This window comes from Lepus europaeus, chromosome 15, assembly GCF_033115175.1.
Source record: "Lepus europaeus isolate LE1 chromosome 15, mLepTim1.pri, whole genome shotgun sequence".
In the NCBI taxonomy this organism is placed as follows: domain Eukaryota; kingdom Metazoa; phylum Chordata; class Mammalia; order Lagomorpha; family Leporidae; genus Lepus; species Lepus europaeus.
Window position 1 is genome coordinate 62,039,684 of NC_084841.1, and position 23,291 is coordinate 62,062,974.

General features: G+C 37.6%; 1 protein-coding gene across 2 annotated transcripts in view; it reads right to left on the reverse strand.

The window, feature by feature from the left end:
* The window catches only part of WDR36 (WD repeat domain 36), a 45,141-nt gene extending 23,930 nt beyond the window's left edge, over nucleotides 1-21,211 (reverse strand). For both annotated transcript variants that reach the window (XM_062212290.1, XM_062212289.1), the window contains exons 1-15: nucleotides 20,915-21,211; nucleotides 18,182-18,209; nucleotides 17,093-17,193; nucleotides 15,486-15,603; nucleotides 12,887-13,019; nucleotides 10,882-10,936; nucleotides 9,854-9,986; nucleotides 9,425-9,600; nucleotides 8,969-9,089; nucleotides 8,468-8,533; nucleotides 7,508-7,594; nucleotides 5,860-6,005; nucleotides 1,442-1,556; nucleotides 409-574; nucleotides 95-203 (exon numbers count right to left, since the gene is read on the reverse strand). In XM_062212290.1, coding sequence (XP_062068274.1) covers nucleotides 95-203; nucleotides 409-574; nucleotides 1,442-1,556; nucleotides 5,860-6,005; nucleotides 7,508-7,594; nucleotides 8,468-8,533; nucleotides 8,969-9,089; nucleotides 9,425-9,600; nucleotides 9,854-9,986; nucleotides 10,882-10,936; nucleotides 12,887-13,019; nucleotides 15,486-15,603; nucleotides 17,093-17,193; nucleotides 18,182-18,209; nucleotides 20,915-21,076 — 1,716 coding nt within the window. In that variant the 5' untranslated portion in view covers nucleotides 21,077-21,211. The remainder of the gene's footprint in view (nucleotides 1-94; nucleotides 204-408; nucleotides 575-1,441; nucleotides 1,557-5,859; nucleotides 6,006-7,507; nucleotides 7,595-8,467; nucleotides 8,534-8,968; nucleotides 9,090-9,424; nucleotides 9,601-9,853; nucleotides 9,987-10,881; nucleotides 10,937-12,886; nucleotides 13,020-15,485; nucleotides 15,604-17,092; nucleotides 17,194-18,181; nucleotides 18,210-20,914) is intronic.
* Nucleotides 21,212-23,291: the final 2,080 nt, after the last annotated feature.

Genomic DNA, 23,291 nt, shown 5'->3' on the forward strand with positions numbered 1-23,291 from the left:
ATACAGAGAATAAACTCAATTGTTTGAACATTCTTAACCCCAATAGTAGTAGCAATGAATTAAGTTTTGTTCAAAAAGCTAAAGTTTGTTTTACCATGTCATTTATTTGGCCTTGATGTCCAGAAAACTCTCTGACAATCTTCCTAGTTTCTATGTCCAGAACACTAATGGAGAAGTCATCCAACGCGAGTCCCAGAATACCACTAGCAAGATAAATGCACTAATTTTAAAAAATAATAAGCACCTAAAAATTTTAACTTTGTCAACCAAACACACTCTTAGAGAAATTAAATCAAATGCAACAAAATTTAAATAAATATTCTGATTTTTTCCTATTAGTTAAGACTTTAGAACTTTCATCAAAAACATCAGAAAGAAAATCCATTATCAATAAAGCAAAAAGTTTACCTGTCCCTATGTAACAGCATCATTTTTGGAGATGAATCAAGGTTCATAGAATGGATTAAAATTTTATTTTTAAAGTTCCAGTACTTGAGTAATCCTTCACTACCAGCTGTCACTGTCAACTGGTTTAACCCGTCCACTGCAACACCTCTGACAGATCCCTGGTGAGCTTTAAGTACATGTTGAAAGAAAAAAGAAATCAGAATTGATAGTGCCTATCTGAATAATACACACAGAATGATTCCTTCATTCAAATACCTGAACTCCTACTATTTGTTACTATTTGTAACCCCCAAGATCTTGAAATTTATCAAGATTTCAAGAGGTAAGAATTCTTAGTTATTATATTGCTTATGCTTAATAAAGAAATAAGGTGATATCATACACAAAGTTTTAGAAAATAGTTAGGATTTTCTGTTTAAAGCAGAGAAAATAGGCCAGCGCCGCAGCTCACTAGGCTAATCCTCCGCCTAGCACACTAGGTTCTAGTCCCGGTCAGGGTGCCGGATTCTGTCCCGGTTGTCCCTCTTCCAGGTCAGTTTCCCTTAATGTATCTATGACTTTCTTCTGAGTTTTTCAGTATGATGTTTATAACAGATATAATGATGGCAACTGTGTCACTTGGGGATAAATGATAGCTCACCTAAAACTGATTTTTAAAAAACGAGTAAGAGAGGCCAGTGTCATAGAGCAGTGGATTAGGCCACTGCCCACAATGTCAGTATCTTGGTATCAGAGTGCAAGTTTAAGTACCAGCTGCTCTGCTTCCAATCCAGTTCCCTAATGCACCTGGAAAAGCAGTGGAATATGGCCCAAATACTTTGGCCCCTGTCACCCACGTGCAACACCCGGATGGAGTTCCAGGCTCCTGGCTTTGCGTGGTCCAGCCCTGGCTATCATAGTCATTTAGGGAATGGATCAGCAGACGAATGATCTCTCTTTCTCCCTCAGTCTCTCTCTCTCCTGCTGTCACTCTGGCTTGAAAATAAAACAAATCTTACAAAAAAATAAAATAAAATAAATAAAATTGCAGTACCTTGATCCTTGCCAAAACTTCCTCGATGTATACCAGATTGCATGTTATATACATCTACAGTTCCTGATGATAGACCAATCACAGCAAAGTTTCCACAAGAAGTTATATCCACTGCCTTTAGGAGGAAAAAAATTGAACACAGATCATACAGAAAATAATATTATTGTATTTTGTACTTCCAAAGTTTTTTAATTTTAAAATTTATTTTCATTTTATTTGAAAGGCAGAGAGACAGAGAAAGTGACAAATTAAGAATAAGACAAGATGTTGCACAGAAAACACCTGATTTACAAGCAGTTTCTGTATAATAAATTCAGTTTTTTTAAAGATTTATTTATTTATTTGAAAGTAAGAGTTACACAGAGAAAGAAGGAGAGTCAGAGAGAGAGAGGTCTTCCACCCACTGGTTCACTCCCTAATTGGCCACAATGGCCGGAGCTGCACCAATCCGAACCCAGGAGCCAGGAGCTTCTTGCAGGTGCAGGGGACCAGGGACAAGGGCCATCTTCTACTGCTTTCCCAGGCCACAGCAGAGAGCTGGTCAGAAGTGGAGCAGCCAGGACTTGAACCTGCGCCCATATGGGATGCCGGCACTGCAGGTAGCAGGTTTACCTGCTACGCCACAGTGCTGGCCTCAACAAATCATTTTTAATACTTAAAATATCAATGCTGTAACAAAAAGATGTCTTTTTATTTCCTATGTTAAAACATGAGACCGGTTATATAACATTAGATCATGGCCAGAGAAATGGTTAACCACCACCTTGAGTCAGTCAGATGCTACCCACAAAAGAGACAATTCATAAGACTGCTGAACTTGTTTCTAAATAAATGGATGACTTCTGAGACCTAAATAGAAAATATTTAATTGAGGTGTACTCAATTGTGCAAACAAAGTTGTGACATCGCTATCAAGTCAAAAAATATTCACATAACATTACAGAAGTATATTTCATATGAATACATTTTTTTCAATAACTAAAGCTTATTCCTTTAATAAAAATTTTGTTAAGAATTTATGCCCTATATTTAAAAGAATTTTTGGGGGGCCAGTGTTGTAGCATAGCAGGTTATGACAGTACTTTACAATGCCAGTATCCCCTAGAAGAGTCCCAGTTCAAGTCCCAGCTACCCTGCTTTCTGATCCAGTTTTTAATGTGCTTGGGAAGGTAGTGGGTCTCTGATGTGGGAGACCTTGAGGGAGTTCCTGGCTCTTGGCTTTGCCTGGCCCAGACCACTGCAGCCATTTGGTCAGTGAACCAGCAGCTCAAAGTTCTTTCTCTCACTCTGTCATTCCACTTTTCAAATAAATAGTTAAATCATCTTTAAAAAAAAAAAAAAAAAACAGCATTTTATCTTCCTAAATGAAACATAAAAATATCTAATTTGAATGACTCAAAAATACTTATGCTATGTTGTATAATTTTATCCTCGGGAACTAATGGCTATTCTTTACAAGTTATAAAGGACTCCGATGGTCCTCCTATACTTTTAATAACTAAAGTTTATTAGGATTTTTACTATTAATGTACCTGTTTCTTGCAATGTTGTCTTCTAATTTATTAATCCGAATGTATTATCTAAGAAAGTAAGTAAGCTGTGAAGGTAATCTTTCAGTAACAATTTGTACTTTAGAGGGTACAACTCTCTAAAATTACTTTGTTTATTATTTATTGGTTACTGGATTTGGTCTAGGTAGCAAGGTCATCAGACAAATGACTTGGCACGAATACTGCTATAAATAGCCTACACTAAATGTTCTATGAGTGATCACTATAGGCTGTGAGTTAAGAATTGCAGGTCCCAGAATCAGTTTTCTTAGATCCAAATCCCAGCTCTGCTCCTGCCTAGCTTTCTGTTACTAATGACAGTAAGCTTGTTTGATTCTCTTAAAACAGAGGTGAAAATAGACCTTATCATATAACTGTAAGAACAATATGAAATAATACATGGTAGGCAGAGAGCCTGGAGCAAAGCACATAAAAAATGTTCAGTGTAATTATTCTTAACAGTCTTACTATAGCTGCTCTTCAAAATCGTCCAGGTTAACTTCCTAAGGAAGCTTTAAGATATAATCTATATGGTTTAGAAAATATGTAAGTGTTTAACATTGGATGTTTTTGCTACAAAGCATAGGTCATACATACAAAGTAATTTGTACAAAAAGGGTTAAATATTTGAGATTTACTTTCAATAATCATTTTCAAAACATAGGTATCCACTAACAAACTATCAGTTAATGAACAAATTCAATGAAATTGCCAAGATATACATTCAAAATGTAAGTCAATTACACTAGCAATAAAGATTCTAAGACAAAAACTATGAAAATCCTGCTTACAGTCACATTTAAAATAAAATATTAGAAAAAATTTAACCAAAGTATGACATTAACAGCTACAAAACAATGTTAAAAGAAATTAAGAAGTTCTAAAATGGGGCTAGCACTGTGGTACAGTGGGTTTAGCTGACTAATGCAATGCCAGCATCCCATATTAGAGTGCCAGGTCAAGTCCCAGCTGTTCTGCTTCAATCCAGCTTCCTGCTAGTGCCCCTGGGGAAGCAGCAGACACTAACCTAAGTACTTGAGCCACTGCTACTGGCTTTGCCCTGGACCAGCCCTGACTGTTATGGCCAGTGGATGAAAGACCTCTCTCTTTCAAATAAATAAATAAATCTTTCAAAAAAAAGTAATAGTTCTAAATAAACATTTCATGTCTATGGATCAGAGATGCAAAGAATCAAATTGATCTATAGAATCAAAGGGATTCACATCAAAATCCTAGCTACCTTTTTGTAGAAATTGTCAAGTTGATCCTAAAATTTATATGGAAATACAAGGGACCAGAGCCACAACAATACTAAAAAAGCAACAAACTTAAAGACATCACATTTCCTGATTTCAAAACTTAAGACAAATTTACAAGGTAGTATAGTACTGTTTTGAGGGCGGACATATAGATAGTACAATGGCAAGGGAACTAAAGAGTCCAGAAACAAATCTTTATAGTCATGGTCCAGTGATTTTTGCTAAAAGTAGCAAACCATTTAAGAGAGAAAGAATAGTCTTTGAGCAAATGGTGCTAAGACAACTTGATATCCACATGTAAAAGAATAAAGTTAGATCTTTATGCTATATCATAGAAAAATTCAGAAAGGTTAATAGACCTAAATGTAAGAGCTAACAATATAAAACTCCAAGAAGAAATCACAACAGTAAGTCTTCATGGCTTTTGGTCATGCAGTGGTTTCAAAGCAAGCAGCACAAGCAGGGGCTGGTACCGTGGTACAGCAGGGTAAGCCACTGCTTGCAATGCCAGCATCCCAATATTGGAGTATCAGTTCCAGTCCTGACTACTCAGCTTCCCATTCACTTTCCTGCTAGATGTCTTGGGAAGGCAACAAAGAGCACTTGGGCCCCTGCCATCTATGTGGGAAACCAGGACGGAAATCTTGGCTCCTGGCTTCAGTATGGTCCAGAACTGGCTATTGTCGTCATTTGGTGAGTGAACAAGCTGATGGCACATCTGTCTCTGTGTCTCACTCTCTCTGTTTTATAAATTAATCTTAAACAAAGCAAGCACAGGTAATATTAGGAGGAAAATAGATAATTTAGATTTCATGAAAATAAAAAGCTTATATGCTGAAAATGAAACCAACAGGGCCAATGCAGTGGCATCAGTAGGTTAAGCCTCCGCCTGTGGTGCCAGTATCCCATATGTGTGCCAGTTAGAGTCTATGCAGCTCTGCTTCTGATCCAGTTCCCTGTTAATGCACCTGGGAAAGCAGTGGAAAAGGGCTCAGGTGCATGGGTCCCTGTACACACATGGGAGACCCGGAAGAAGCTCCTGGCTCCTGGCTTTGGATCAGCCTAGATCTGGCCATTGAGGCCACTTGAAGAATGAACCAGAGGATCAAAGACCTCTCTCTCTGCCTCTAACTCTGCCTATCAAATTTAAAAAAAAAAAAAAGTTAGATTATATTAGAAAACAGGAAAAAAAAGAAAATGATATCAATAAGAAAAGTCATAAATCATACATCTCATAAGGGACATGGATCCAAAATATAGAGAACACTTCTACAACTCAACAAAAAAAAAGTAACTTCATTAAAAGTGAGCCAAGGAAGTGAACAGATATTTCTTCAAAGTAGATTTACAAATGGCCCATAACCACATGAAAAGATGTCCAATATCCTAAGTCACTGAGCTGATGCAATTCAAAATCAGATTGAAATACTACTTCATACTCAACCTCAAAGAGTTAAATCTCTACAAGGTGAATAACTTAACTCTATTACAGAGTAACTTCAAAAAGCATGCTCTCTCAATCAGTATTACCATTAGTAAACTTGGGTGTAACAAGATTATCATAGAACTGTTTTAAAAGGGAAAATATCCTTATAACAGGATTACTTACTGTTGCAGTTATGTCATCTTTCTTCAACTCTTTGGGCTTGAGAAAGTAAGCACCTATTGTAGATCTTTGATAATTCCAAGTTGAGCAAGATAGCTTTCCTTGATGGCAAGCAATGATACCATCCCAGTCACTTTCACGGGCTTCCTCTAAAATATAATTAAAATAACAAATAAAATCGCTTTCTATCCTCATTCATCTATTATTTATTGACCTTCAAATATTCCTTAATGTCATCAAGCACCAGATATAAATGGTAAAATATACAGGTAATCCTTGGTATCAATGAGTTTCTGAGATTTTTTTAAATTTACAATTAAAATATATATACTTAGGCCGGCGCCGTGGCTTAATAGGCTAATCCTCCGCCTTGCGGTGCCGGCACACCGGGTTCTAGTCCCGGTTAGGGCGCCGGATTCTGTCCCGGTTGCCCCTCTTCCAGGCCAGCTCTCTGCTATGGCCTGGGAAGGCAGTGGAGGATGGCCCAAGTCCTTGGGCCCTGCACCTGCATGGGAGACCAGGAGAAGCACCTGGCTCCTGCCTTCGGATCAGCGCAATGCGCCGGCCACAGCGGCCATTGGAGGGTGAACCAACGGCATAAGGAAGACCTTTCTCTCTGTCTCTCTCTCTCTCTCACTATCCACTCTGCCTGTCAAAAAAAAAAAAAATATATATATATATATACTTATATATATTTATGGTGACTGGCATAATGTTTTCATATATGTATACACTGTGGAATGGCCAAATAAAGCTAAGTAACACATCTAATAGGAGATTCAGATTAGAAGTTATAATAAAGTATGACGGTATGATAAAAAAAATGTCTTGTAAGAACACTCAGGAACAGTTTTACTAAGAGATTTTGGGAGACTAATAATAAATGATTTCCTGGGAAGAGTGGTAAAAACAAGTACAATTAGCAAGGAACCTGACATAGTAAGCCCAAGAGTATGTGAACATAATTGAGTACTTCACGTGTTTTCTTGGGAGAGTAAGAAGCAGAGCAAGGCAACTGGGGCCACATTACAAAGGGTTTGAAAAGAGAAGCTTCCACTCTAACAAGGAATCGCAAAAAGCAGATGAATGAGATGATTCAGATAAACCTGGATTTTTCAGAAAGATCACTCAGACTATATGAAAACAGACAGGGAGGTAGTTAATAATCAAAACACAATGATTAAGTTGTTATAAAAACCAACCCTGAAAAAGAAATGGTGCTCACACAATTATTTCCTATGATAGCTCACTCACTAGTCTCATCATACGCACACTTTTCTTAAGCTCACTTCTTTGAATGAAGTACTGCTCCAGTGACACAGTGAACTTAGACCTCAGTGTACTTAGATCTTGACTAATCAAAGCTCTAATGTCCCCATCTGATGCTGGCTCAGTGCTTATTTTTTACATTACTTGACCTTCAATACACCAGACACAAACAGAATAAAAACAAAGGCTATGAGAGCATATTATTTATTACTAGCTGTTACACAGATCAGCAAAGCCTGAAACTAACAAACATTCTTTCTTGTATGATCTTTACAAAAGATAGGCATGTATTTAAGGTTACTTTCTGAACATTAGTATCTGCAAACACATTTCTTTAAATGGAGGAAATAAAAATGTACAGAATGACAAAAGAGTTCTTTACCAGCAACAAACTTTGTGATGGGTGGAAGTCTCACTGACACGGTATTCTGAAGTCCTTTACGTTTGACCCTCTTCTTATTTATTAATCCTGGGGTTGGTGACAAGCAAACACAATATCCTTCTCAATGAAAAATGTAAATAAAAGAAACACTATTCATTGACACATAACCTTAAAGTTTAAGATACTCCCATTTAAGACAGGAGGAAAATAAAGATGTTATGACCACTATTATTTCTTTCTAAAGTTCTTAGCCTATGTAACTAGATAATAGACATGAGGTATAATTAATCAAAAAAGAAATATATAAAATGTCACTGAATATAATCTTATATATGTATAAGAATAGAAGGAAAACTTTAAAAACTTCACTCAGGAACATAAAAGACAACAGAATGAAGCTATATCATATTCCTAGATAAGAAGATTCTTAAGGGACACAAAATTTCTCCAATTTAATTTCAAGAGGAATTATTTTAGACATTGATTTAAAAATGATCACCTGCAAGCATATACCTTTATGAACAGCCAGAATATTTACTTAAAAAATATGTAATTATTGACTGGAAAAGAATTTTATTTAAAAATATTTAAAAGCTGGTAATCAGAAGAGAAAGACAATAAAATGAGCTCCTCATAGCAAAAAGATGTATTCTGCTTACTTTGATACTTTCTCTAAGTTAGCTGCCATCTTTAAAACTCTGCATTCTATAGTCTCAAGCTAGCCAGCACCTTTTGGATGGCAGAGTGTTACTTCAAAAATAACCTTGTAGCAGCACCTCAATATCTATAGCAACTTTCTATTGACTTAGAAATCCCAATGGTACCTCCTCCCAATACATTTTTTTTATTTATACAAAAATATGGATACATATTAATGATATTTCCTGTAACTGTCTCACGGAATTTTGAAATGTTTCTTTTGTGACCAGCAGTTAATTTTCTATCTTGTAAATGACCTACCATGTCCCAAGCTCTTGTTAAATTTTTCATGTACCGTGGAAAATGACTGAAGAGTTCCATCTTGACCTGTTGGTATATGTGGAAAATTCTAATCAGGCTACAAAACAATGGACTATGTGAATCACAGACCCTACAAAACCATATTCTATAAAAAGGCTGAAGTTACAATTTGGGACACTGTACACAGGATGCCATTTAATAAGAACAAAGGCCAAATGCAGATGAAGTATTAACACTCTTCTGTAAAGAAACAGAATAAATAATGCTACATTTTCAGAATTTGATCATTCTGTCTCTAAAGATTAGTAAACTGGACACACCAAGTGAAAATATCACCTACAGTGCTACCTAAAGTAGCCAAAAAGAACCATCTTAGTGTTAAACAAAATTCCAAGTCACTCAAAGACACATTCAAATTTATGTGTAAAAATGAAACCTAATAAATACTGAGCACCCAGCTCTCAATACTTGATGAAATAAATGTATGAAGGAGAAACTCACTTGCACTTAGAATTTGTTGTCCATTCTGTCCATAATATCTGATCTTGGTAAGAGGAGCACTGTGTCCCATTCTGAATTTCAAAAGTCGGCCCTCACCTGTGGGACCATCAAATATCCATATCTGCCAAGAAACATAGAGGTAAAGTTCTTCTGCAATGTGTTTTGCTACCTAATCTATAAGCAGTCAGAGCACCTGGCACTGGATAGTGACTGAAATTAACTGACATTGGAGCTCTTGAAGATGGGAGTGGGGGTTGGGCAAAAAATAAATTACAGTTTTTTCTCACTTCATTGCAATGCTGTCACCTGCTGTGCTTTTTTCTCAAGATCCCAATACCTCATCTCACATCCCTTTCATCTTCTAGGTTCAGGGTTGACACATTAAAGTAAGTCTGTAATAACTCAAAGCATGGGTCAGAAGATGCAGGAAAATGACAAGAATAATAATCACAATACCCTGAGAGCATTGTCAGCACCATTTGTGATCAGTAGTGGTTCTCTATGGAGAAATGTCAGTCCAGCAATTGCTGTAGAATGTGCATTTCTCATTTGATTGATTAATTTTTGGTCTTCTAGATCCCACAGTCCAATATGGCCACATGGACTTCCAGCTGCCATAACTGGATGACCATCTGTTATTAAAATGAGACATATTAAGAAAGGCACACATTTCAGAACTAAACAATTCTTCTAATCTTTTAATGCATAAATATAAAATTATGAATTACTATACTATAAGCCATCCATGTTCCTCAGCCTTCTTCTGTACTAGCATCTCATTTGTTTCTATTAGTCTACAAAAACCATTTAGAAAATTTCCATCACCTTCAAAGTAATACTTTTTAAGTATTCTTAGCTTTCAACAGTAAGTAAATTAAAAATTACCTGTGCGAAATGAAATTGAAGTGATGGGTCCCCAGTCTTGACGAAATTTCATTAATGTTTCATCAAACTTAATGTTGTGAATGATAACCTGACCCGACATAAGACCAACAGCAATAACATCCACAGCTGGTGCCTGAAAATCAACATAGAGGTCAAGTATAAAGAAAATGAATAATTATTTATTCAAAGAAAAATAGTAAAACAACAACAAAAATAGTACAATAGGCTAAAAGAACAAAGTTTTACAAATTGTTCTGGCTCTAATATTCTATGATTATAATTCTCTTATAATTAAAATGGTCTATAATATAAATGGTTTTACATACAGGCTCTGAGTTTCTACATTTTAAAACAGATCAACATTCATTATCATTACAGAATGGAATCAGACTAAACGTTTCATGAGTACGCCATCATAAGGTCCTGTGTAAAACAAATACCTTCTCTTAACCTCAAGAGACAGGGAAAGCAAGGCAAAGCCGATGGTAGTGAAAGAGGATGACAGAAGGCGCAGCTATAGGCCATGGATATTCAGAAATAGTCATTGGCTATTAAAGTAACCAACAGCCATACCAGATTCTTTGCAGAAGTACATTCATTCATTCATACTGCTTTGCTGATTCATAAAAAGTATCAAATTCTGTAGCAGTCATTGCTGAATTAAATACTGGAAATGTGGCTCTAATTATCTCAAACTGCAAATTTCAATATCCTGACAAATTTCTCTATATGGACTATAATTTCCTTTGCATCAACGAACAGTTCACTTCTATTCTGCATAAGGCACTGGACTACATGCTGCAAGGATGATTAGTTAACAAGGTTCCACAGCAACCACAGTTTTAGAGCAGAACTCCAGGTATACGCAAAGCTGCTATCACTTGTTTTCAATCATATTTCCGAATATTATTTCCTCAGGGTAATAGGCAAGAGCTAAACTAGGCTACATATTCTAGAATAAAAATAGTCGATCCCCAAAACTGAAGTATTTTTGTTTCTTCTTTGAAAAAAACAGAAAAAATACTAACCTGCTGAAGAGCTGTCACTCCAACTTTCCACCCCGGAAAGGTGTACAGAAGTTTACTACAAGAAAAAAAATAGTTGAAAGCTATTTTTTTTTTTTTTGAGGAAAACAAAATCAAGTTTATTTTAAAAAGTGAAACAACAAGTTATATTTATTCACTTCTAAGTCTACCACACACTATTCTATGGATATATATTAACTTACTTAATATCAAAATAGTCTCATCAGGAAATTATTATTTTCCAGTTTAAAAAACCTGAGAAAACTATGTTAAATAATTAAGGTACAGTTACGTGTTTAGCAAGTAATAGAATCCAGACAAACTCTAGATTCTAAGCCACCTCTGTAAGAAATTAAACAGCTAAGTAGAAAAAAAATACATGAATAACAACTATTTTACTCTAGATTACAATTAAAAGCAATACTTAGACTATCAGCAGATCTCATTTTTCTCTGCAATGTTTCTAGAAACATCATCACTAAAGGGAGTACACTAGATTTTAACACACAGTTCTTGTAGCATATTATATGACTGTTGTAAGATAACAGTATGCTACTCTCAATTTCAGACTGAAGCATGAATGATGAATGTCTATGCAGCAGAAATATCTGATATCATTATAAAAATAATAAAGTATTAAATCATATAAAATTTGCTTATTTATTTATTTTTGAAAGGTGGAGAGAGAGAGAGGCAGAAATTTTCCATTTGTTGTTCATTTCATATACCCACAACAGCCAGGACTGGGCCACACAAAAGCCAGAAACCTGGATCTCAACTAGGGTCTCTTATACAGGTAGCAAGGATCTATCAGTTACGGCCTCCTAGGATGCACTTTAGCAGGAAGCATCACATAAAGACTCAAAGGGCAGAGTAACTATCTCCGTCATTATCCTTGAACCTAGCACTCAGTAAGCAGCCAATGGTGTTTGTTGAACTGAAACACCATTTTAAAACTAAGAACTAGGATAAACATTAAACCTTTAATATTCTTATATTCCCTTTCAAATTTATGAGAGCTTTGAAAAGGAAGATTTGGATGGCAAAATATGCTATTTGTTTTTTTTTTTTTTTTTTTTTTTTTTTTAATGCTACACAGAAGTCCAAGTTGCTACCTCTCTGGATCAATACATAGAAGTTCACAAAATTATTCATCAAGCTCTCCAGCTATAAAAATAATATTAGAGTAGATCTTCACCTTCATGGTTGATGATGAAAGTGCTTTTACCAGGAAAATTATTTCTACATGCTAGCACTAAATTAACACTGATTTGCTTTACCTTCTCTTAACTCTCTTAAGTTTATAGAAAATAGTTGCTGCCTAACGACAATCTCAGTATTACTTCATTGGAGCCTTCTCTAAAGCTATACAAATTCTTTACAATTACAGGTTCAATTTTATATACTTTTCTTTCTTTTTTTTTTTTTTTTTTTTTTGACAGGCAGAGTTAGACAGTGAGAGAGAGACAGAGAAAGGTCTTCCTTTACCATTGGTTCACCCTACAATGGCCGCTGCAGCCGGCGCACTGCGCTAATCCAAAGCCAGGAGCCAGGTACTTCTCCTGGTCTCACATGCAGGTGCAGGGCCCAAGCACTTGGGCCATCCTCCACTGCACTCCCAGGCCACAGCAGAGAGCTGGACTGGAAGAGGGGCAACCCCAACTGGGACTAGAACCCGGTGTGCCGGCGCCGCAGGCGGAGGATTAGCCTACTGAGCCACAGCGCCGGCCCTATATACTTTTCAATAAGCATTTATGAGGCTGCCTACCATGCGCCAGGACTACATGTCAACTTTCACAGATGTGATGCCTTGAATCATGTGCCAGGATATGTCAACTTTCACAGATGTGATGTCACAAGCAACAACTTCAAAAACACTCACACTTATTAACTATGCAAGTAAGCTTCCAAGTAGGGAGGACAAGAGACTTAAGAGGTACGCATTAGTAAGTAGTAGATAAGGATAAGGTGAAAAATAGCCATGCTATTTTCTAAATAAAGTGCTTACTTGGATTTTACATTCCACAACTGAAGGCTTCCTTGTTCACTGCCCAGAAGTATTTTATTCAAATAAGTACTTGGATGCAAAATAGCAGAAATTTTAAATACTGATTTATCGAAAGTCAGTTGCAGGTATTCCTCTATAAAAGTGAAAGTTATAAATAACATTACATTTTTCCTTATAAAATAATTTAAAATGTTTCATATACCATTTATCAATAAATACCATTTATCTACCATTTATCTTGAAATAAGTCTATCAAAGATTATTGTGCTAATATAAATCAAAGACTTATACAATAATATACAAACATTCCTTGAAGAATAACTGTGCTGAGGGGCAGCCTGTAATTTAGACCAGCAAAACTTTTCTATATGTTCTAATATAGATACTAGTAAAAGTTTACTTATTGATGAATTGGTTTATGGAAAAGAAAAATGAAGATTTAAAAAAAAGTCTTCAGGATCAGTATTAACATTTTTATAATTTAATCAAGAGGCAGAAATCAATGTTCCGAGTGGATCTCTTCCAGAGAATAAAGAACCAATATCCACAAAGCTTGATGGCCAAAAAAAATTGTAAAAAGAGGCAAACCTCACCAAAAGTAAGAACAGTGCTTCTCACACATTTCCAGAGAAGAACTTCTAATAGAAGAAAGGGGGAAAAAAAATGTATAGCTCTTGTGTAGGAGGTGGTTTAGCCAGGAAATCTAAGCATTCTTTGAAACCTTAAAATTACTATGATGGAATTTTTTTGACTTTACAGTTCATCCAAGATTAAAATACTTTTTCACTAAATTTTCCCATAAATCTGAGTATCATAGAAGGTTTGCATTTTACTTGCACATACTACTTCTGACACACTGATGTATACTCCCAAAGATGTGTGCAGCCCAATTTAGAACACACAGATGCAGGTGAAAAGTACATAAGCTTTACTTTGAATGATTTTTAAATGACTCATGCCTCTAATTGAAAGCATTTTACTGAAATTCATAATAATCAGCTTCCTGAAGACCTTTCTTCACTGTGGTTTTTTTTTTTTTTTTTTTTTTACAAGCAGAGTGGACAGTGAGAGAGAGACAGAGAGAAAGGTCTTCCTTTTCCGTTGGTTCACCCTCCAATGGCTGCTGCAGCCGGCATGCTGAGGCTGGCGCACTGCGCTGATCTGATGGCAGGAGCCAGGTGCTTCTCCTGGTCTCCCATGGGGTGCAGGGTCCAAGCACTTGGGCCATCCTCCACTGCACCCCCGGGCCACAGCAGAGAGCTGGCCTGGAAGAGGGGCAACCGGGACAGAATCCGGCGCCCCGACCGGGACTAGAACCTGGTGTGCTGGCGCCGCTAGGCGGAGGCTTAGCCTATTGAGCCGCGGTGCCGGCTACACTGTGCTGCTTTAATAGCAACAAAAACAACTTGGGCATCACCATTAATGGAAAGCTGCTAATCAGATCCTATAATTTATAAAATGCCTTTAACATGTGCATGGGGAATATTTTTGAAATTCTGTTCCTTCTCTGTGGGCAAACTCAAAATAAGGAAGAGGCTTACTAATTTGAACAATATGGAAAAAAAGTCCCAGAGCAATTGCTAGGTTTCTTAGTAAAAATAAACATACTACATCAGGGCCGGCGCCGTGGCTCAACAGGCTAATCCTCCGCCTAGCGGCGCCGGCACACCAGGTTCTAGTCCCGGTCAGGGCGCCAGATTCTGTCCTGGTTGCCCCTCTTCCAGGCCAGCTCTCTGCTGTGGCCCGGGAGTGCAGTGGAGGATGGCCCAAGTGCTTGGGCCCTGCACCTGCATGGGAGACCAGGAGAATCACCTGGCTCCTGCCTTCGGATCAGCGCGGTGCACCGGCCACAGCGCGCCGGCCGCGGTGGCCATTAGAGGGTGAACCAACGGCAAAGGAAGACCTTTCTCTCTGTCCCTCTCTCTCACTGTCCACTCTGCCTGTCAAAAATAAAAAAACCATACTATATCAATAAGACAATTAAGAGGCAATATAAGCTAAATATATAAATAAAGAACTTAAAAGATTTAATTCACAGTGGATCCAGTCTATTATTGAGGGAAATGGGGATGATTTGGTGATAAATTCTTCATGATTAAAGAAACAGTCTCATAAACATAACTTAGTGCCACTATATATTATAATCTTCCCTATTAAAATATTACTTTGTGTTGAACATATATCAAAATTAACTCCCCAGAGAAAAATAACAAATCACTAAATTTGGAAAGCTTAAAAGGAAAAGTATTAGTTGAGTACATTATAAGTACATTAAACATACTATAAGTTTGTTTAGCTGAATAAAATTGCTTATGTGTTTCTTACTTAAAACTTTTCTTATGCAAGGAACCTCAAAAAGTTCATGGAGAAATCGAATTAAAAGCTAAGTTTATTTGGTGCAAAAAAATTTTGAAATCCATGCAGTCATAGTACACAATTTCAATCAACTTTCTGAGATCTTCTGTAAGTATTAAAGATTCATTTTTACATATAAAAATGTCATTTTTACATATAAAATCTGATATGAAAGTTGTGTTTACATAGGTTTTTCATTTTAACTACATAATATTATCTCAGTATAAAGCAAATGAATTCTTACCTTCTGAATATATGTGCCAAATAATAAGAATGCTGTCAACATCAACAGAGATAATGTGATCTCCAAAGGGTTGCAAAAGATGGACTTCTGCCTTATGACCCTTAAAGGTATGTACGATCTACAATGTCGAAGTACAGAAGAATTTCTTATTACTCATGTATCATGTAGCATATTCACAACATCCTAAGATCCTTCTAAACCTGAAGATGCTCCTGATAGGAAAAGCAGTCCAACTTTTCTTTATCTAAGTGAGATGAACAGCAAAGAAGCACACAGGTTCATCTGCTCCCTCAACCAGTTCACTAAGCAAAATGTAGACAGAAATAAGCTCTCTGGACTTCTGCCTCCCAAATGAGGCAGAACAGGCATGCACACATATGCCTCTCATCCAGTTCACCCACCACAACTCCATATATCCTTGAAAAGTGGTATGTTCTACAAAGCAGATCTCTACACACTCTATCGCTGGCTGGCTTTTAGATAAAATGGGGTGTGGGATATTTTTCCCTATAAATTTCTGCTTTGACAAAAATAATCTCCAGAAGCTGAGCCTTTCATAACTACAGACTCTTCCACGTTTTTAGTTCTCACCAGGTTCCAGGAACACTATTTATTCTCCTTGGCTCTCTGGTCCTTGTGGTGGTAACAGCTCCCCACATTTGTAGTTTGAGGCCTCCTCACCCTAGCTCTGTTCCCTCACCCTGACCACAATTATATATACAGTTCCTTCATGAAAGTGTCTTCTGAAACACTCCCCACCCCCAACCCTACCCCCCACACACATATATAGATCTTCTAAGGAAAACTTCAAAACTACAAACCACAATATAACAATCAGAAAACATTTTTCCTGCCTCTAAAAATCCAGACTTTTATGAACAAGCTCAATAGGTTTCTCCTCCACCACGGGAAATAATTGAACACTGTAGGAACAACCTTTACTCCAAGTGCAACAGTGATGACCACCATCTGACTATCTAGGCACTCCCACTCCCACTTTTCTTTTCATTCTAGACCACTAGAGCAAGGTCACCTCTCAAATTAGTGGTCCCAAAGCAAACGTATAAATGACTAGTGGTTTTCAACCAGAAAAAAAAAAAAAATCATTCCTTAGCAGCAGCGGAAACAAAGAATCTAGCTTTTTCTATGTAGGGAACAAGCACCTGGTTCTTGGAAAAGAAGTTATGGGCTGGGCTGTTCATAATGAAGTCTATCTATATAAAATAGTGGTATGAGCATCAATGTTTTGGGAAAACATTTTCAAAACATACAGAGTCCAAACCCTACTAAATCTATAAGGCATAAAGTTCCAGAGATGAAATCTGACAGGACATAAAAATTTGGAAGAAGCTGCCTATGTAATTCTGACATTCATACCTGTTAAAGAAAACTAAAGTAATGCATCAGTTTTAAACAAATCTTTTGAGAATTTGATAAAAATCCATTTTATTTGCCTCCAGAAAACCAAATAAATATTAGAAGAAAAAAATGCTGTTCATTACCAGAGTACCTCAGATAAAGATGGGTAATACTGAAGATCTCTCCACTATCCTAACAATCAACCACTGACTGCAGAGAACAAGTTAAAATAGTTCAACAGTACAAACCTCTTTATTACGCGCAAATGCAGAAAAAATATTCCCATAGGCAGCAAAAACTAGCCTCTCATCAGCTGCCATACAGCAGATTTCCTGTGGGACAGAGTTACCTGGAAGAAGCATGAAAAATAAGGATTTCTAAGATCTTAGAACAAACAGAACCCTCCATTACAGTCATGCCTCAGAATTTGTAGGAGACTAGTTCCAGAACCCTACTCATTCAGTCTATTAAAATTGAGGATGCTTAAGTCTCATATAAAATGATATAGGACTTGCATACAACCTATGCACATCTCCCTGTATAAACAAATCATCACTAGGTTACTTATAATACCTAATACAATGTAAATAAACTGTATATTGCACTAAGAAAGTATGCACATGCTTAACACTTTTTTTGGGGGGTGAGGGTTATTTCAGCATGCAGTTGGTTATATTTTTAACAACACACAAACACATCTACATTCTATTGGGAAAAAATGCCAAACTATAAAAAAAGGTGTTTTTCTTATAGTACAAGGAATGATGAAAAAAGAAAATCACTATTTGGTAATATCATATTCTTAATTGATTTAGACAAGTGTTAACACTGAAAGCAGAGGGTAAAACTTTGAAGACTAATAAGATATTTACATAGTCTCAATGCATCTTATCACAAGATGTTTATGAATTATAAAGGGTCACATAACTGTAAGATACAGCCTCCTGACAGATGTCACCTTAATCAAATTATTAATATATGCCTTTGCTAGAATTCACTGAGAATTTATACTTTGCTATTCCTAAAAGTACACGCTATAAACCTAATCACAAGGAAACAACATAAATATTCAAATTGAAGGAGATTTTAAAAAGGAACTATTCTGTATTCCTCAACAAGGTTGATGTTGTGGAATGTAAAGAAAGCCTAAAGAAAATTTTCAGATAAAGAAGACAGCTATGACAACTGAAAACAAAACATGACCCTGTGCTGGGCTGCAGTGTTGTTGCTATGTAGTACACACTGCACTTACTATGTTTTGCAAGCCTTGAATTTATGTCAAAATAAAAAAAAGAAAAACTAAAGATGCATGAACTCAGAATAAAGTCCATACTTACTCACTGCAACCAGACTAAGTTTTTGAACCTGTTGACAAAAAGAACAAATTAATAAAATTTCATTAACAAAAAGTTACAATAAGCTAACACCTGAACACAAATAAATTTGTCAGGCTGTCCATCCTACAAAATACTCACTAATTCTAACCTTCATTATTAGAAAAGTTTATATTTTCAACTACTTAACCAGAACTGATGATGTAAGGGATAGTCAAACAGCTCCAGTAATGGGCCAAAGAGTAAACATTTTAGGCTTTGTGGGCAACATGGTCTCTGCTCCAAGTATTTGGCTCTGCCATTATGGTGTGGAAACAGCCACATAAAATAAACAAATGCGCACAATTGTATTTCCAATAAACTTTCATCTATGGATATTAAAATTTGACTTTCATATAGCTTTCAGATACTTTGGAATTTTTTTCCAGCAACTTAAAATGTCAAAACCATCCACAACTCCTGGTCATACAAAACAGTTAACTGGATTAGCTTGCACACCAGAATTTTCTAACTTCAATCTATGGTTACTAATCCAGTAACCATATTGGATAGAGAAAGTTATTTAATCTTATGCCACCAATTCCTCATCTGTGAAAAGGGACTGAAAGTGCTTACTTTATGAGACTGTTTACAACAATTCAATGTGCAAATTTGTGTCAAACAGTTAAAACAGAGCCAGCCATAAGGTAAATGTTCAATGAATGTTAGCTGTTATCATCACCAACCTACCCACACCCTGTCTAGATTCTCCCATGGAAAAAGCAAATCTGTAGAAAGTCTAACTGTGTTACAGTAGGGCAGCCATGGTTCCAGACAGGAACATTTGCAGAACAAATTAGTGACCAGGGTGCACCAGTGTCCTTTTGTTTTTAATCACAAATCAGTGTCAATTTCAGAAGTCATAGCCCAATGCATTAGTTGGTCTCAGGAGTGTACATAATCCTGGGAATAAAAAGTATTTATATGTTATGATGGTATGATTAAATTTTAAAAATTCAATACCAGTTTTCAAATTAGAGGACTTAAAAAATCTTTACAATGACTAAATTTCTTTTTTTTTTTTAAATGAAATCTCTACTCCCAACTTTCATGACTTTTATTGTTCCTTTACCTTTTTTTTTTTTTTTTTTTTTTTGACAGGCAGAGTGGATAGTGAGAGACAGACAGAAAGGTCTTCCTTTTTACCATTGGTTCACCCTCCAATGGCCGCTGTGGCTGGCGCATCATGCTGATCCGAAGCCAGGAGCCAGGTGCTTCTCCTGGTCTCCCATGCGGGTGCAGGGCCCAAGCACTTGGGCCATAGCAGAGAGCTGGCCTGGAAGAGGGGCAACCGGGATAGAATCCGGCGCCCCAACCAGGACTAGAACTTGGTGTGCCGGCGCCACAAGGCAGAGGATTAGCCTGTTAAGCCACAGCACCGGCCTACAATGACTAAATTTCAATTCACGTAAGAAAATGTTACATTTTTATAAAATGTGCAAATTTATTACTCTACTAAACATAGGTTTCCTAACAAGTACAGCCAGGAAACAATATGTGTATATGGATGTGTGCCCAACACACAGTGTCATAAGGTTTCAAGCATAAGGTTGCAAGAGCTCTTTAAGTCAGAAACTCAGAAAATTCCATTTTAGGCCAGAAATTTTAAACAGCCAAACTTTAAGTCAGCAAGCTAGGAACAAGAGTGGAAAATGGTTAACAGCAAATACCCTCACATGATTAACTATGTCAGAAATTCTAATTCATCATTTCTTGATTATCAACCCAGTCTTGTAGATAACCCAATTTCTCTCTACAGCAACTGACCCTCCCTTTCCTCTTCCATTAAGTCAATTAGCTCCCAACTTCCAGCTGTTCTTGCTGATAATGTGTTTCATTTTCACAATCCTTCGAAGAAGGCAAGCTCACAGTACATTTCCCAGAAAAGAAGTACTTCACTAACACTAGTTACTATCATCCTCATCAGCAAGCTTGCTGTTCTCAGACAGCTTACAATCTTTTGTAGAAGAAAAATGAAACAAATAAACAACAAAAGATGACTTCAAAGATACACTGATGAGCTAGTAAAGGAGAAAAGCTATCACTAACATAGAAGCAGGGCATGGCCAAGCCACTAATTTTCCTGAGATTTGCTTTCCTAGTTTATACAGGGTGCTATGGAATGATGACACCTACTTTGGAAAGCAAGACTTAAAGTGGCCCTGTACTAAAAGCGCAATTTTGGCAGAAAACGGGTGCTTGAGGGATTAGGAAAACTGGATTACTATCGAAAGTGGAGAATCCCCTAAATCATGTCACCTCCTCCACTTCTCCCAGTGTATTTTTAGTCTAAATTTCTAACACAAATTGTCTCAGGAACTGCACAATTATCAATTGCACGGCTCTCTCTCTCATTAAGAATGTGGAATAACAGCCGCCTTCATCACATATACTGACTTCCAAAAGAAGTGCAATAAAGACCTAGTGAACAAATACACTGTTGTATAAGTGAAATTCTCCAATACTTTCCCCTCAGCCAGGATGCCTCCGAACTCGCCCGCAGATGTCCTGCAGGGCTCAAGGAGCACGTGGATGAGATGGGGATGGCGAAACGGGACAAGCTAGCGTGGTGAAAAGACAGGGGCAGAAGGGGAAGCCTTCCGTGCGTGGGAGGGGACAGCCAGGCTGCTACAGGGCGCAGTCGGGAGCCGGAAGGAGGGAAGTTCCCGGGAAGGGGCGAGGGAAGCCGACACTCACGTCGTAGGTGTGGAAACTCTTGCCCACGCAGGTCGTCACATAGAACCGACGCTTCAGAGAGTTGAACCGCACCACGTGCGGAATGTCGCTGCTGAAAAGCCCCAGGGCCCGGAACCCCGCGAACAGCGCGCTGGCCGTGCGGCCCTCCGCGACACGTTCCATCGCCACAGCGGCCCCGGCTGCTCTCAGATCCACTACGGGCGGAAACCGCGCACCACCGCTCCCGCAGCCTCACGAAACACTTCACGGTTGGAGCCAGAGACTCAAGGGCACTTCCGGGATCAGTTCCCAATTGCGCCTGCGAAGACTTCCCACAGTGCGACAGAAAAAGTACTCCCGCCGGAGCGCTCATGGAAGGCGCAACTTCGGTTCCGCGAGCTACATTCTCCGCGCGTTAGAGAATTCACTAGAGGCCAATCGAGTTTCTGGCAGAACCCTGAGGGCGGGCCGCGACTCTGGAGGCTGGAGGGGCCTCACACACAAAAAAATGAAATGGGTGGGACCCGTGCTGTGGTGCGGGCGGTAAAGCGGACCCCTTGCAATGCCAGCATGCCTTTTGGCCCCGGTTCCAGTTGGGGCTGCTCCGATTTCCATCCAGCGCCTTGCTAATGAGCCTAGGAAAGCAGCGGAAGATGGCCCAAAAGTTTGGGCCCCTGGACCCATGTGAGCGACCTGGAAACAGCTCCTGGCTTCCATAGGCCCAGCTCCAGCCGTTGCGGCCATTTGAGGAGTGAACCAGCAGTTGGAAGTTTCTAACTCTGCCTTTCAAATAGATAAATCTTAAAAAAAAAAGAAAAGAAAATGGGTCAGGCGTGGGACTACAAAATGTATAAAAACACGAGACTATCTTAACACTGACTAGACACTTGATGCTATTCCAAAGTTATTATTGATTTTTATGTATTTTAAATGAGCCATATATTTTGGAAATAAATACTGACGTAGATAAAATGACGTATTTTCAGATTTGCTTAAAAAAATGAGGATGTGATAGGCATTAAGCCACTGCTTGGGACACCAGCATCCTATGTGGAATGTGATTGGAGTCTGGCTCCTTCCCCATTGGATCCAAGTTCCTGCTAATATTGCATTCCGAGTGCTGGGCACTTGCCAACCACCTGGGAGATCCAGATGGAGTTTCTGGCTAATGGCTTTGGCCTGCCCCAACCATGGCTTTTGTTGGCATTTGGTGAATAAAGCAGCAGATGGAAGATCTCTTCCTCTCTCTCTCTCTCTCTCTCTCTCTCTCTATCTCTGCCTTTCAAATAAATGTTATCAATAAAGAATTGTTTTAATTGGAAGTAAGGTAGAGGTTTAGGTGGAACAAGGTTGGTAATTGTTAAAGCTAGGGAATTGGTATGAGAATTCAGAGGACATTGTGCTTTAGTATAACACAAAACTTTCATAATAAAATGTTTTTTGCTGAGTTTGTTTATAATACTATGTTTGGAATATTAGTGTATTATTAATCAGTTTTTACTTCTGAGTCACAGAAATAAGTACAAACGATGCTGATTACTAGAGGTTAATATTTTAAAAAGTTTACTAAACTATAAACAATGTAAAAGTAACTTTTATAATCTGAAACAAATACTTTGGAGTATATTGACAGTTTGGAGGGAAAATCAATAAAGCTTCCAAGCCAGAACTCCATAAAGCCGTTGACACCCATTATCTTTTTTTATTATTATTATAATTTGACAGATAGAGTTAGACAGTGTGAGAGAGAGACAGAGAGAAAGGTCTTCCTTCCATTGGTTCACTCCCCAAATGGCTGCTACGGTCGGTGCTGAACTGATCCAAAGCCAGGAGCCAGGTGCTTCTTCCTGGTCTCCCATGCGGGACACCCATTATCATAAAATAATCTTCAAAATAAGGCTGTAAATTATGCAAAGCAAAGGTTATGTCACTGGTTTATTAATTAGAAAAGTGGTTCATGAAGGTCAAGTGATTTTTCCAATGTTCCAAAATTATTTCTTGTGAAAACCTTGATCAGCATAAGAATCACAAAAGGGAAGAGAAAAAGCAGAAGTCACTAAAAAAGAACAGCCAGAGAATGTGAGAAATATCCATTCTACAATCAACAAAATATCAGGCTATATGATGGCTATGAGTTCACATTAGATAGGGGACCAGAGGTTCCCAGAAGTTCCCTAACTTGCCCTGGGTCACTTAAACAATGTAGTGTAACCATCTGAATTTATATCTGTCTGACAATTAGATGTGCATTCTTTGGTTATATATTTGGTTATCTACATTCTTTTGTTTTACATATATATTACATATATATATTACATATATATATATATAAAACAGTGAAATAGAAGTTGAAAAATAGAATTATCACCAGAAATTGTAGTCATATGGAAGCAGTAAA